Source organism: Acipenser ruthenus, chromosome 15, assembly GCF_902713425.1.
Source record: "Acipenser ruthenus chromosome 15, fAciRut3.2 maternal haplotype, whole genome shotgun sequence".
NCBI classification, from domain to species: Eukaryota; Metazoa; Chordata; class Actinopteri; order Acipenseriformes; family Acipenseridae; genus Acipenser; species Acipenser ruthenus.
The window spans coordinates 86,510-102,905 of NC_081203.1; the positions used below are offsets into that span (position 1 = coordinate 86,510).

Genomic DNA, 16,396 nt, shown 5'->3' on the forward strand with positions numbered 1-16,396 from the left:
CACACACACACACACACAGTGTATTGCACAACGAGTAAAATATATATACATAATATATTACACATCTATGATAACGAGCAATAGAAACCAAACCACACAGACCAGTTATCTCACTCCTTCATTTCCATGTAGCTGGAAATAGATTCAGCTGCATGTGATTCAGCCTGCCCACTGACAAGCATCTTTTCAAGAGTCCCAGCCAGCCCTCTTGTATAGAAGCAGCAGTGCATGCTCCTTGCAGAGGCATTGCAGGTAATGCAGTGCTGCTGCGGGAGTTGCATTTCAGACAAGCGTCCGCTCTCTCAGCAGAGTCGAGTCCCAGAGGCCTGTTTCATGCAGTAAGTGGTTGAATTAAAAGCCTGGCTTCACGTAATCCCATTAGTGTGCGTGAGTGAGCGAGTGAGAGACGCTTGCCATCCACATACAGAGCTGCACACTCCACTTAATGTGCCCTGCTATCTTTCAACAGGCCCTCGATCACTGGGTGGGGGTGTGTTTGTGTTGCAGGGACCCCGAGACCCTCACAGACCTCACTCTGAGAAAGCACGAGGGGGTGGAGCAGGAGGCAGGGTGTGTGTGTGTGTGTGTGTGTGTGATTGTATTGCAGGGACCCCGAGACCCTCACAGACCTCACTCTGAGAAAGCATGAGGGGGTGGAGCAGGAGGCAGGGTGTGTTCGTTCTTTACCACAGTGTGACAGCTTCAGGATGTTAAATATTGAACAGCTGTGTTTTTAAGAACAGTAAATCCTTAAATGTGTTTACAGTCACGAGTACTAAATCGCTGGCACAGGCGTGTGTGTCGACAGAATCACTCGTACTGATAAGAACTCCTGACACAGGGAGTGCCGACTCCTGCACACTGCGCTCTCACGCTGCGCGGGTTTCAGGGGCTTGCTACTGGAATTTTTGTAACTTTCCGATTGTTGCATCACAGAATTACATCCAATCAGCTCACAGCTCAAATACAAACACATGCACAGATTTTTTTTCCCTCAAGTGGAGAAAGATAGGATTTATTGCAGACATTATGTATTAGGATGACAACAACAGCACATAACACTAACAGTGAAAACATTCAGTGACAAGCAGAAGCACAGTTGGTCCGCTTTCCTCTTGGCATGCTGAATTCCACAGACTACAAGCCCAGTAGGCTGGCCTGCACTTTAACAGCATTAGCTATGTTAAAAGGTGCGGCAGGTCCACAGAGATGGGTGGCAGCCTCCCGCTGCAGTGTTCTGATCCGTTCTGCAGTGCTCTGATCCGTTCTGCAGTGCTCTGATCCGTTCTGCAGTGCTCTGATCCGTTCTGCAGTGCTCTGATCCGTTCTGCAGTGCTCTGATCCGTTCTGCAGTGCTCTGATCCGTTCCAACGTTTACAGCGAGTCGGTCACACTGGAGCTCAGGCAGAGAAGCTGTAGAAGCTCAGTGTGTCAGCTCACCTGTGCAAGGGGAGACCTCCGGGCTTCACTGCCTGGCTGTGCAGAGCAGCACCAGGATGATGACAGGCAGGGAGAGCAGCAGCAGCACGCAGCTCAGCTCCCGCAGGGAGAGCCTGTAGCAGCAGGGGCAGGAGGAGCCGGGCCGGCCCAACAGGGGGAGGAGGCAGGCGGGGCAGCTGGACAAGCACGTGCTCTGGAGCTGCGTCTCCAGGGGGGCCCCGGGGAAGGGAGGGGCTGGCAGAGGGAGCAGGGGGCTTTGCTGGGAGGAAGCGTTTGCAGAGCAGCTGAACTGCGACACCATCTCCTCCTGCATCCTCCGGATCTCCCACTCCAGCATGGGCGTGTTCTGGCGGCACAGCGGGCAACTCACCCGGCCGACGTCGGCTCTGCCGCGGCTCTCCTGCAAGGCATCCAGGCAGCAGCTGCACACCGCGTGGCTGCAGTTCAGAAGCACCCTCTTGTGGTCGGCACCCTCGTACGGCTCCGTGCAGATCGGGCACTCGTCCTGCTCCTCCGAAGATCCCGCTGGCATGGGGATGGCAAGGCAGCTGGAGGGCAGCAGCTCAGGAGGGCAGCCGCCCCCACTTCCATCAGGACCCAGGTCGAAAGCAACAGAGCTGGCTGCCGTGTTATCAGCGGACAGCAAGGGGCTGTCAACGCCTTCCTCGATCACAGCACTGCCCTCCTGAGCAGAGTGGGACTGGCCGCTGCTCACAGACATGTGACTGTGACTCTGCGCAGCACCTGGTCCAGGTACTTCAGAAAGCACTGCCTCAGCCCCACACTGCTGCTGCTGCTGCCCACTGCAAGAGGGGGTCTCTCGTACCCCCAAACTCTCCATCCCGAGCTCAGCAGAACCGTCCTCTCTTTCTCCCTGTCTGTCCCGGTACAGAGCTGCCACTATGCTTCTGACTGGAGACAAAGCAACAGCAGGTACGTCCGTCCGATCAGCTTTTAAAAACAAACAAACAAACAAACTGTCTCATGAGGCTCAGGAATGAATAATTATAATCTTTTTGCAAATATTCACTATATTTTTACAAGTAGCAGTACAAAAAAAAAAAAAGTGAAAGTAATAATGAATAAATACAATTTTACACTCCCGCCCACAACATCCTTTGTCTGCATTTGGCTCCGATTAGAAAGTTAACATTGGAAGTGTTCTCTGATCTGATTACAATCTCGTTTTCTCCAGCTCTTGAAGTCAGAAACACATTCTAACACTTCTGCCAATTAAAAAAGAAATAAACAGTTTTGTGAAAGTTCTGTTAGAAGCTCCTTTCCTCACCCCAGTAATCTAAAGGAGAGTCTTACCTTCTCTCCTGAGCCCAGCTCACTGCTAACTGAAGGAAATTAAACATCAGGTACCTGCACCCTGATAAGAGGCTGATAAGTCACTCAGCAGTCAGCAGGCAGCCAATCCCAGCAGAGGAGTGGGGAGGAGGGCAGGAAGCAGGCTGGGATAGGAGCCCCGCGGAGGAGTGGGGAGGAGGGCAGGGAGCAGGCTGGGATAGGAGCCCCGCGGAGGAGTGGGGAGGAGGGCAGGAAGCAGGCTGGGATAGGAGCCCCGCGCAGGAGTGGGGAGGAGGGCAGGAAGCAGGCTGGGATAGGAGCCCCGCGGAGGAGTGGGGAGGAGGGCAGGAAGCAGGCTGGGATAGGAGCCCCGCGGAGGAGTGGGGAGGAGGGCAGGAAGCAGGCTGGGATAGGAGCCCCGCGCAGGAGTGGGGAGGAGGGCAGGAAGCAGGCTGGGATAGGAGCCCCGCGGAGGAGTGGGGAGGAGGGCAGGAAGCAGGCTGGGATAGGAGCCCCGCGCAGGAGTGGGGAGGAGGGCAGGAAGCAGGCTGGGATAGGAGCCCCGCGCAGGAGTGGGGAGGAGGGCAGGAAGCAGGCTGGTATAGGAGCCCCGCGGAGGAGTGGGGAGGAGGGCAGGAAGCAGGCTGGGATAGGAGCCCCGCGCAGGAGTGGGGAGGAGGGCAGGAAGCAGGCTGGGATAGGAGCCCCATTACAGCATCCTGAAACACACAGCCCTGTATCTCTCATTCCAGCATCCTGAAACACACAGCCCTGTATCTCTCATTACAGCATCCTGAAACACACAGCCCTGTATCTCTCATTCCAGCATCCTGAAACACACAGCCCTGTATCTCTCATTCCAGCATCCTGAAACACACAGCCCTGTATCTCTCATTCCAGCATCCTGAAACACACAGCCCTGTATCTCTCATTCCAGCATCCTGAAACACACAGCCCTGTATCTCTCATTCCAGCATCCTGAAACACACAGCCCTGTATCTCTCATTCCAGCATCCTGAAACACACAGCCCTGTATCTCTCATTCCAGCATCCTGAAACACACAGCCCTGTATCTCTCATTCCAGCATCCTGAAACACACAGCCCTGTATCTCTCATTCCAGCATCCTGAAACACACAGCCCTGTATCTCTCATTCCAGCATCCTGAAACACACAGCCCTGTATCTCTCATTCCAGCATCCTGAAACACACAGCCCTGTATCTCTCACTCCAGCATCCTGAAACACACAGCCCTGTATCTCTCATTCCAGCATCCTGAAACACGCAGCCCTGTATCTCTCATTCCAGCATCCTGAAACACGCAGCCCTGTATCTCTCATTCCAGCATCCTGAAACACACAGCCCTGTATCTCTCATTCCAGCATCCTGAAACACACAGCCCTGTATCTCTCATTCCAGCATCCTGAAACACACAGCCCTGTATCTCTCATTCCAGCATCCTGAAACACACAGCCCTGTATCTCTCATTCCAGCATCCTGAAACACACAGCCCTGTATCTCTCACTCCAGCATCCTGAAACACACAGCCCTGTATCTCTCACTCCAGCATCCTGAAACACACAGCCCTGTATCTCTCACTCCAGCATCCTGAAACACACAGCCCTGTATCTCTCATTCCAGCATCCTGAAACACACAGCCCTGTATCTCTCATTCCAGCATCCTGAAACACACAGCCCTGTATCTCTCATTCCAGCATCCTGAAACACACAGCCCTGTATCTCTCATTCCAGCATCCTGAAACACACAGCCCTGTATCTCTCATTCCAGCATCCTGAAACACACAGCCCTGTATCTCTCATTCCAGCATCCTGAAACACACAGCCCTGTATCTCTCATTCCAGCATCCTGAAACACACAGCCCTGTATCTCTCATTCCAGCATCCTGAAACACACAGCCCTGTATCTCTCATTCCAGCATCCTGAAACACACAGCCCTGTATCTCTCATTCCAGCATCCTGAAACACACAGCCCTGTATCTCTCATTCCAGCATCCTGAAACACACAGCCCTGTATCTCTCATTCCAGCATCCTGAAACACACAGCCCTGTATCTCTCATTCCAGCATCCTGAAACACACAGCCCTGTATCTCTCATTCCAGCATCCTGAAACACACAGCCCTGTATCTCTCATTCCAGCATCCTGAAACACACAGCCCTGTATCTCTCATTCCAGCATCCTGAAACACACAGCCCTGTATCTCTCATTCCAGCATCCTGAAACACACAGCCCTGTATCTCTCATTCCAGCATCCTGAAACACACAGCCCTGTATCTCTCATTCCAGCATCCTGAAACACACAGCCCTGTATCTCTCATTCCAGCATCCTGAAACACACAGCCCTGTATCTCTCATTCCAGCATCCTGAAACACACAGCCCTGTATCTCTCATTCCAGCATCCTGAAACACACAGCCCTGTATCTCTCATTACAGCATCCTGAAACACACAGCCCTGTATCTCTCATTCCAGCATCCTGAAACACACAGCCCTGTATCTCTCATTCCAGCATCCTGAAACACACAGCCCTGTATCTCTCATTCCAGCATCCTGAAACACACAGCCCTGTATCTCTCATTCCAGCATCCTGAAACACACAGCCCTGTATCTCTCATTCCAGCATCCTGAAACACACAGCCCTGTATCTCTCATTCCAGCATCCTGAAACACACAGCCCTGTATCTCTCATTCCAGCATCCTGAAACACACAGCCCTGTATCTCTCATTCCAGCATCCTGAAACACACAGCCCTGTATCTCTCATTCCAGCTGGCTCTCGTAAACCTCTAGCATCACATTGCAGAGCACAGACTTCATTGCTATTGAAACCTACTTTATATGTAGTAAAAAAATCAATGCATACAAAAAGAAAATAATTGTAGAGTTACATTTATTTTAGAGTCTATATTTTAAAATACAACATTATTTTTAACAACTTATAGTTACAAAAATATTCTGAAAACATTTTTTTTTTCTTTTTAAAACAACATTGTCCAAATGATTTCACACAAACTATGTCGACTGTATTAACCTCATTGGATTATTGTTAATATATACAGACTCACACACCAAAATAATCCTCACCATAACACAATGCAACATCCCTAATGCACAATCACAGTGGCAAAAAGAGCAGCAGTGGAGGAACATTGGAGACGAATGCAGGCGATACCCGGAGAAGCCGCTGCTTCACCCCTAACCCTTTCACTGCGCCCTCGCTTACAGCGCCCACACTCCCAGCAATGCCTCAGGATGTTCCAGTGCATGTGCCTCTCTCTGGCATGCCGGGGCCTCACCAGTCGAGCTGGTCCTGCTGGAAGCTCAGGCGAGGGCTGTTCTCACTGTAGAACTGACTGAACCAGCGGCGGTGTCTCTGAATGGCAGAGTCCTCCTTCACCAGCAGCGGCTTGGACACGTACTTCTTATAGTTCCAGATCATCAGATCCCGCTCGAACTGCAGGGAGGGGAGCAGCCTCATCACTCACCCATTCATTCACTCCTTTAAATGCATTTCACAGCACCATACACTGTCTCTACAAAACCTGACAAATGCACTCTGCACTGTCTATATGAACCCTGTGTGCACTCTGCACTGTCTATATGAACCCTGTGTGCACTCTGCACTGTCTATATGAACCCTGTGTGCACTCTGCACTGTCTATATGAACCCTGTGTGCACTCTGCACTGTCTATATGAACCCTGTGTGCACTCTGCACTGTCTATATGAACCCTGTGTGCACTCTGCACTGTCTATATGAACCCTGTGTGCACGCTGCACTGTCTATATGAACTCTGTTACCTGTATGCACTCTGCACTGTCTATATGAACTCTGTTACCTGTATGCACTCTGCTCGCAGGATGAACTTGGGCACGATGGCAGGGACGTTTGCCTGGTAGAAGATGCTGTGAGACACACACTGTAGCAGGGGCTCCACGGGGGTCACACATTGCACGATAAGCCCGCGACCCAGGAAGGAAAGGTCAAAAGTCATGAACACCACGCCTGGGCCAACCTGAACCAGACAGACAGACAGACAGACAGACAGAGACAGATGGTGAGCACTTGATACATAAGCTTAACTGTGTAACTCACACCCCTCCCCTCAGCTCTGACCCCAGCGCACCTGTCTGGCTCACCCCCCTCCCCTCAGCTCTGACCCCAGCGCACCTGTCTGGCTCCCCCCCCTCCCCTCAGCTCTGACCCCAGCGCACCTGTCTGGCGACGACGTCCATGTCCAGCAGAGGGAAGCGCCTCCTGAAGATGGTGAGCCCGTGTTTCACCAGCATCCGAGAGCAGTGCTTGTGGGGCTCCGGCTCTGGACTCCACGCCACCTGCCAGCACACAAACACACGCACCCATCAGACCAGGGCTCAGCTCAGCCTCCAGGCTCGGACAGCCCTGCCAGCGCACACAAACACACGCACCCATCAGACCAGGGCTCAGCTCAGCCTCCAGGCACAGCCAGCCCTGCCAGCACACAAACACACGCACCCATCAGACCAGGGCTCAGCTCAGCCTCCAGGCATGGCCAGCCCTGCCAGCGCACACAAACACACGCACCCATCAGACCAGGGCTCAGCTCAGCCTCCAGGCACGGCCAGCCCTGCCAGCGCACACAAACACACGCACCCATCAGACCAGGGCTCAGCTCAGCCTCCAGGCATGGCCAGCCCTGCCAGCACACAAACACACGCACCCATCAGACCAGGGCTCAGCTCAGCCTCCAGGCACGGACAGGCCTGCCAGCACACAAACACACGCACCCATCAGACCAGGGCTCAGCTCAGCCTCCAGGCACGGACAGCCCTGCCAGCGCACACAAACACACACACCCATCAGACCAGGGCTCAGCTCAGCCTCCAGGCACAGCCAGCCCTGCCAGCACACAAACACACGCACCCATCAGACCAGGGCTCAGCTCAGCCACCAGGCACGGACAGCCCTGCCAGCGCACACAAACACACACCCATCAGACCAGGGCTCAGCTCAGCCTCCAGGCACGGACAGCCCTGCCAGCGCTCACAAACACACGCACCCATCAGACCAGGGCTCAGCTCAGCCTCCAGGCACGGACAGCCCTGCCAGCGCTCACAAACACACGCACCCATCAGACCAGGGCTCAGCTCAGCCTCCAGGCACAGCCAGCCCTGCCAGCACACAAACACACGCACCCATCAGACCAGGGCTCAGCTCAGCCACCAGGCACGGACAGCCCTGCCAGCACACAAACACACGCACCCATCAGACCAGGGCTCGGCTCAGCTCAGCCTCCAGGCACGGACAGGCCTGCCAGCACACAAACACACGCACCCATCAGACCAGGGCTCAGCTCAGCCTCCAGGCACGGCCAGTCCTGCAAGCACACAAACACACGCACCCATCAGACCAGGGCTCAGCTCAGCCTCCAGGCACGGACAGCCCTGCCAGCGCACACAAACACACGCACCCATCAGACCAGGGCTCAGCTCAGCCTCCAGGCACGGCCAGCCCTGCCAGCGCACACAAACACACGCACCCATCAGACCAGGGCTCAGCTCAGCCTCCAGGCATGGCCAGCCCTGCCAGCACACAAACACACGCACCCATCAGACCAGGGCTCAGCTCAGCCTCCAGGCACGGACAGGCCTGCCAGCACACAAACACACGCACCCATCAGACCAGGGCTCAGCTCAGCCTCCAGGCACGGACAGCCCTGCCAGCGCACACAAACACACACACCCATCAGACCAGGGCTCAGCTCAGCCTCCAGGCACAGCCAGCCCTGCCAGCACACAAACACACGCACCCATCAGACCAGGGCTCAGCTCAGCCACCAGGCACGGACAGCCCTGCCAGCGCACACAAACACACGCACCCATCAGACCAGGGCTCAGCTCAGCCTCCAGGCACGGACAGCCCTGCCAGCGCTCACAAACACACGCACCCATCAGACCAGGGCTCAGCTCAGCCTCCAGGCACGGACAGCCCTGCCAGCGCTCACAAACACACGCACCCATCAGACCAGGGCTCAGCTCAGCCTCCAGGCACAGCCAGCCCTGCCAGCACACAAACACACGCACCCATCAGACCAGGGCTCAGCTCAGCCACCAGGCACGGACAGCCCTGCCAGCACACAAACACACGCACCCATCAGACCAGGGCTCGGCTCAGCTCAGCCTCCAGGCACAGACAGGCCTGCCAGCACACAAACACACGCACCCATCAGACCAGGGCTCAGCTCAGCCTCCAGGCACGGCCAGTCCTGCAAGCACACAAACACACGCACCCATCAGACCAGGGCTCAGCTCAGCCTCCAGGCACGGACAGCCCTGCCAGCGCACACAAACACACGCACCCATCAGACCAGGGCTCAGCTCAGCCTCCAGGCACAGCCAGCCCTGCCAGTACTCACAAACACACGCACCCATCAGACCAGGGCTCAGCTCAGCCTCCAGGCACGGACAGCCCTGCCAGCGCTCACAAACACACGCACCCATCAGACCAGGGCTCAGCTCCAGCCCAAAGTATCAATAATTCTAATGCATTAGCTTGGTTATATATGAAGGATAGGCTTATTCAACATTTTAACTAGAAAAATATTAATTTCAGCAAGCTAGCAGTTAAGTTAAATATCCCGTCGGGATCCTGTTCAAACACCTCCAGCAAAAATAGCCTGGGTGATATTTCTTCAGAAGCACATTACTAGACCACAACGGTCAGCTTCAGCTGGTGATGTTGCAAGACCAGACACCTTGGTTTCTGGATGATGAGAAACGCTAGATGGCTATCACAAGGCACAAACTTATTTTCACAAAAATGGTTAGTTTGAACTTGTTATTTTCAGAAGTCATTATTTTTAAAATACTAGCTGAAAAATACAGAGCAAAAAGTTCAATGTGTGGGTAAGTTCATACAACACTATTAGATTGAAAGCAAGCAGGCTCAGTTCCTCAGATCAGGCTCCGTTCCTCGGATCAGGCTCCGTTCCTCTGTTCAGGCTCCGTTCCTCGGTTCAGGCTCCGTTCCTCGGATCAGGCTCAGTTCTTCGGTTCAGGTGAAGGTCTTGCCTCAGATCCCCTCTTCTCCACAGCAGGTAGCAGGACTTGTTCTGGTAATGCACCAAAACATCCTCTGTGTTCTCCCTTACTTTATGCACCACTAAATTAGACAAAGATCCTGCCTGAACACCTGTGCTTATTTTCCACATCAGGCCAGGTCTCAGGATCTTCACTCGCCTCGTGACACAGTGCTATCCCCACACTCCCAGTCATACAGGATCTGCCAGTGCTCACCTCCCAATGGTGGCGGACGAAGTCCCAGACCTTGCTGTTGGTGTATCGCAGGTCGACTCCGCTCAGGATGCTCGGAGTGTGCAGGTGAGACAGGTGTGCAATGTCTGCAGCGTTCTCCGGGATCTCCTGTGAGAGAGAAAGCGAGGGAGAGGTGCATGGTTAGATTGGAGCGAGGGCTGGGAGAGATGCATGGTTAGATTGGAGCGAGGGCTGGGAGAGATGCATGGTTAGATTGGAGCGAGGGCTGGGAGAGATGCATGGTTAGACTCTGGAGCGAGGGCTGGGAGAGATGCATGGTTAGACTCTGGAGCGAGGGCTGAGAGAGGCTGCCTCCTGTTTGTCAGGCTGTACCTGGATGTGAGAGTTGATGAAGTGTTCGGTCCTCCCTCGGTAGATCCACTTTTTCAGAGTGATCTCCTCCTGCTCTGGGATCTGCCACGTGGGGTCCATGCCATCGCAGTGGTACCACACCAACACCATCCCGTTGAGCTCACAGCTCGGCCACGGCTTGATCTGTGCAAACTCCGGCACTGCGGGGGGGACGGGTCAAAATACATAAACCACAGAGTGCAGCTGAACTGCATGCTAATGTACTGGATCTGCAGGTCAGCTGCACGACTCTGTATCTCCTACAGGAGCAGATACACATTCCACATGCAGGTTAAAGTGCACCGTCACTAAATCCTTTGTTTTAATTACCTCTCTCAGCGTAGGGGATGCGCACGCACTTGCCATCCTCCCCGCGGAACTGCCAGCCGTGGAAGGGGCACTCGATGCACCCCCCCACCACACGCCCCCCCACCGCCAGGTTGGCCCCCAGGTGAGGGCAGTAGGCGTCGACCACGTGAGCCTGTCCGTCCTCGCCACGGAACACTGCCACCTGCTCCCCTGCGAGACACAGAGAGTGGGCATGAGACAGTGCCTGTGGTGCATAGCGAGTGGATTCAATCATGAAGCAGGAAGGGAGTTTTAGAAGCACTTGCACATAGCAGAAGAAAAAAAAAATACTCACTTAAAATTAAAAACGCCATAATCCACTCACTGATAACACTAACCCGACCCGAACCGTTACAAACTGTACCCGACCCGAACCCGACACTTATGTGGGGTCCCGTCGGGCTCAGGTCGGGTAGCAAAGCTCTGATCTGTCCTCTAAAATCAGTGGAAAAAAAAAAAAAAAAAACACAAAGAATACCACCCCGAACAAGCGCTGCGAGTTTTGTGTTCCACTCCACTGATGGATCGTTGTTTCCGTGTTACCTGCTTGACAATGCGGGCAGCAAGCCTGATGCGATCACTGCAGGAGGGGGGTTAAAGCTGCTTTACTCATCAGTTTTTCTTTGAAATGTTTAAACTCACTGTAAGACTAATGGACGGACCAAACTAAAGAGGCAGTCAGTGTGACAAACAAGGTCGGCTGAGCGAACACCAGAACAAACCTATAGACAGCTCAGATAGAGTTTCATAAGAAACTCCACAGAATGGAAATGCCTTCTTTCAGTGGAAACAGCCATCTCTGTGCAGTTGTGCCCGCAGGGCAGGCAGTGGTATTCGATGCACTAATCATACAAGGCAGAGGCAAGTCCTCTCTGCTCCAGCAACCACGCCACGCCCCTCCAGCACAATCCTGCTGCAGAACCAGAAAGGTCTGTTCAGGTTTTTTTTTTACCACACATACCAGCTCCCCAGAGACACCCCACGTTGCTCTGCACAAGAGCGCTGTGGACAAATGTACACTGAAGCTGGAATGCTTGTCTGCTTAACTTTTACCTTGAAATTCAGATTGATCCTCTCTCTCTCTCATGCATTCACATGCTCTCTGTGTTCTCTCTCATGCATTCACATGCTCTCTGTTCTCTCTCTCATGCATTCACATGCTCTCTGTTCTCTCTCTCATGCATTCACATGCTCTCTGTGCTCTCTCTCATGCATTCACATGCTCTCTGTGTTCTCTCTCTCATGCATTCACATGCTCTCTGTGTTCTCTCTCTCATGCATTCACATGCTCTCTGTGTTCTCTCTCTCATGCATTCACATGCTCTCTGTGTTCTCTCTCTCATGCATTCACATGCTCTCTCTGTTCTCTCTCTCATGCATTCACATGCTCTCTCTGTTCTCTCTCATGCATTCACATGCTCTCTGTGTTCTCTCTCTCATGCATTCACATGCTCTCTGTTCTCTCTCATGCATTCACATGCTCTCTGTTCTCTCTCATGCATTCACATGCTCTCTGTGCTCTCTCTCTCATGCATTCACATGCTCTCTGTGTTCTCTCTCTCATGCATTCACATGCTCTCTGTGTTCTCTCTCATGCATTCACATGCTCTCTGTGTTCTCTCTCTCATGCATTCACATGCTCTCTGTGTTCTCTCTCTCATGCATTCACATGCTCTCTGTTCTCTCTCTCATGCATTCACATGCTCTCTCTGTTCTCTCTCTCTCTCATGCATTCACATGCTCTCTGTTCTCTCTCTCATGCATTCACATGCTCTCTGTGTTCTCTCTCTCATGCATTCACATGCTCTCTCTGTTCTCTCTCTCATGCATTCACATGCTCTCTCTGTTCTCTCTCTCATGCATTCACATGCTCTCTGTGCTCTCTCTCTCATGCATTCACATGCTCTCTGTTCTCTCTCTCATGCATTCACATGCTCTCTGTGTTCTCTCTCTCATGCATTCACATGCTCTCTCTGTTCTCTCTCTCATGCATTCACATGCTCTCTCTGTTCTCTCTCTCATGCATTCACATGCTCTCTGTGTTCTCTCTCTCATGCATTCACATGCTCTCTGTGTTCTCTCTCTCATGCATTCACATGCTCTCTGTGTTCTCTCTCTCTCTCATGCATTCACATGCTCTCTGTGTTCTCTCTCTCTCTCGTGCATTCACTGCTCGTGGACGGCATTTACTCAGCGTGTCTGAATATAGGGCAATTGAGTCTCTAGCAACTGTCCACAAAGGTTTCCTAGCAGGGAACAATAAACGAAACAGCAGGAGCCCCCTGGCTTGTCTTCACAATGACATTTTTGTTTCATGTTAAAGAGAAGAAAGGTTTCCACGGTAACAGAGCTTGGTTACCTGCACAGGTAAAGTAGTGATGGGAGGGGTGACCTCAGCCCCCTTTGTGCAACACCAAAGAAACAATGAGCACCTTGTTGGTTACCAACGGTGACGCGCCCTCCACATGAGGCGAGGGGTTCTTACAAGCACAATTCTTCATAAACTTTTCACTTTGAAGAGAATCAAATATTCTACTTTATACAGACAATCTGGGAGCAAAGAGAACTCTGTGCTGAGGATCTGAGAGCCAGCACATTCAATACAGTACAGTATAGAGAACTCTGTGCTGAGGATCCGAGAGCCAGCACATTCAATACAGTACAGTATAGAGAACTCTGTACCTAGGATCTGAGAGCCAGCACATTCAATACAGTACAGTATAGAGAACTCTGTACCTAGGATCTGAGAGCCAGCACATTCAATACAGTACAGTATAGAGAACTCTGTGCTGAGGATCCGAGAGCCAGCACATTCAATACAGTACAGTATAGAGAACTCTGTGCTGAGGATCTGAGAGCCAGCACATTCAATACAGTACAGTATAGAGAACTCTGTGCTGAGGATCTGAGAGCCAGCACATTCACTACAGTACAGTATAGAACTCTGTACCTAGGATCTGAGAGCCAGCACATTCAATACAGTACAGTATAGAGAACTCTGTACCTAGGATCTGAGAGCCAGCACATTCAATACAGTACAGTATAGAGAACTCTGTACCTAGGATCTGAGAGCCAGCACATTCAATACAGTACAGTATAGAGAACTCTGTGCTGAGGATCTGAGAGCCAACACATTCAATACAGTACAGTATAGAGAACTCTGTGCTGAGGACCTGAGAGCCAGCACATTCAATACAGTATTGTATAGAGAACTCTGTGCTGAGGATCTGAGAGCCAGCACATTCAATACAGTACAGTATAGAGAACTCTGTACTGAGGATCTGAGAGCCAGCACATTCAATACAGTATTGTATAGAGAACTCTGTGCTGAGGATCTGAGAGCCAGCACATTCAATACAGTACAGTATAGAGAACTCTGTACCTAGGATCTGAGAGCCAGCACATTCACTACAGTACAGAAAGCACAGTCCTGGAATATAAAAGCCAGTGACTGTATTATCCCAGTAGGGACTGACGCACATGAGAATGAACACGAACAGACAGACCTCAGCTTAATGAGCCCCTGGATCCAGCACCAACACAATCAAACAAACAACGTTACAAAGCAGTTTCTGTTCTGGCCTCGGGCAGCACAACAAACATTTAACTGAAGCAGCGCTTTTCCCAGACATGACCCAGATTGCAGACTCCTTTCCAGAACAATCAGTCCTGGCACCCTGGAGCTGCCAGCACTGCGGGTACGGGACGGAGCTGGCACTGCCAGGTCAGCCCGAGGTCAGGGCAGGACAGAACCACTTCATTATCACTCCGCTTCTCTCTGTGCTCGCAGGCTCTGCAGCATTCCATGAGTGAAGGAATTCTCTGCAGTGGAATGTTTGGTGTCTCTGTTATTCGTACAATACATCGTGACCCCCTGCAGACACACGCGAGATACATTTCCACTGTGGGCGTTAATATATATATATATTTTACAAAGTTTTGATATCATTTTTTTCTCCGATCCAGTGATTTTAAACAGTTAGTAACCACAACAGAAATGGCTATAGAAATAGCAATATAACTAATGACGGAAATGAAATGCGTCACTACCCATCTGTAGCACACTGGCAACCCTCAGCAATGCAAATATCTATTTGTGTTGCATTAATAAATCCACAGAAATTCAGAGGCAGTGGGAAATATTCATTAATTACTATTATTACCGACAACAAAGTTGCATTTGCCGATTGGAAGCAAAGAGAGGTTTCTAGTGTGCTGCACAACTTTGCGGGACGCAGCGGCGCAGATACAGCGCTCAGTAAAGAGACACCCTGGAGACCCTACCCAGCATCGTGACGTTCTTCACCTCGCCGCGGGCCAGCATGTGCGAGTCCAGCACTCGGTACCAGCCGTTCGGATACACAGGCGGCAGGTCCCCGGTCTTCCTCCGCCGCCGCACCTCATTGGCAACTTGGGCTCGGGTCCGACCCGTTTGGGTGATGTAGCCGGCGTCATCAGCGCCCCGGAGCAGCTCCATCGGGACACAGAACAGTCTGTAGAGCCAAACCAAGGCAAACAGAAGCAGAGCGGACAGGACGCACAGAGCGGGTCGGGAGAGGGCTGCTCCGTCTACCGGGACAAAGTCTGCGATGTGACGGCCCGTCAGAAGCAAGCCTGCGATTAGGCTGACGAGCAACACCGCGCTGGTTTTAAGAAGCGATGAGATGTTGGGGCGCTCCATCGCAGCTCAGCTATGCTTGTATCGCACCGCTCTGCCAGGGCTCCTGTGACTGAATTAGGAGAATGCAATGCGCGACAGGTGTGGTACTTTTAGACGCTAACTTCCACCTGTGTGATGAGTCTTTTTCAGGAGTCTGCTGAGTGGTGTTGTCCGTGTAAATAAATCATGCTACAGTTGTTTGGAAGTCACTTTGTGCATCGTTATTAAGAGTTTGTTTGGAAACAGCAACATCTCTCCAGCAGCTGTGCTCCGTTCCCTGCGCCAGTCCCAGCGCTCTGTGGATCAGCCCATCCGGCAGCCTCACCTTTTATAAGTCTCGTGGTTTCATGTGGTGCAGGCTGGAGGTAACCCAGGCAACACTTCAAGCGTCTCGACTACAGGAGAGCGAGCTAAACCGGCGCGGCGGGTATTGTAATTCATGTCATTAATATTACTATGAGGACAATCACTTGCTAGGTTAGTCACGAGGAGATGGAGTTGTCAATGTAATAACGATGTATCGGCGATAGCATATAGGCTACCTGTTATATCGCACTTGATTGAATAAAATTGTCGCACAAAACACAGTGCAGGCGGTAGCACTGCGTAGAACCTTTAACAGCTCTGTCTTCAGAGCTTTGAAATTTAGTTTAGATTTGTTTTCCATTTTTGTGATATTACTATCATAATATATATATATATATATATATATATATATATATATATATATATATATATATATATATATATATATATATATATATAAGCAATTTATAAATAAATCCTACATGAAGAAAATGTTCACCAAGATTAAACAAAATACCGAGGCGCCATCTAGTGTCTGAAACGCGCAGTGCAGCGTTCACGTGGGATCGTCCTCGGGGGGGGGGATTTTAATACGTGACCAACAGCACGCTGAAGAGCGCAATCGTTTTGAAGATTGCTGTTAAACTTTCAAAACAGTTTACAGAGCTTACGTGACTGTCAACCCGCC

At 51.7% G+C, this 16,396-nt stretch overlaps 1 protein-coding gene across 1 annotated transcript; it reads right to left on the reverse strand.

Moving 5' to 3' along the window:
• Positions 1–5,624: 5,624 nt before the first annotated feature.
• Positions 5,625–15,937, reverse strand: LOC117974032 (cholesterol 7-desaturase nvd-like). The gene is made up of 7 exons (XM_058986619.1): positions 15,027–15,937; positions 10,725–10,913; positions 10,377–10,555; positions 10,026–10,151; positions 6,966–7,085; positions 6,590–6,766; positions 5,625–6,205 (listed from the first exon to the last, which is right to left on the reverse strand). The coding sequence occupies exons 1-7, from the start codon at positions 15,421–15,423 to the stop codon at positions 6,044–6,046; spliced, it is 1,350 nt and encodes a 449-aa protein (XP_058842602.1). The 5' UTR covers positions 15,424–15,937; the 3' UTR covers positions 5,625–6,043.
• Between the last annotated feature and the right edge of the window lie 459 nt (positions 15,938–16,396).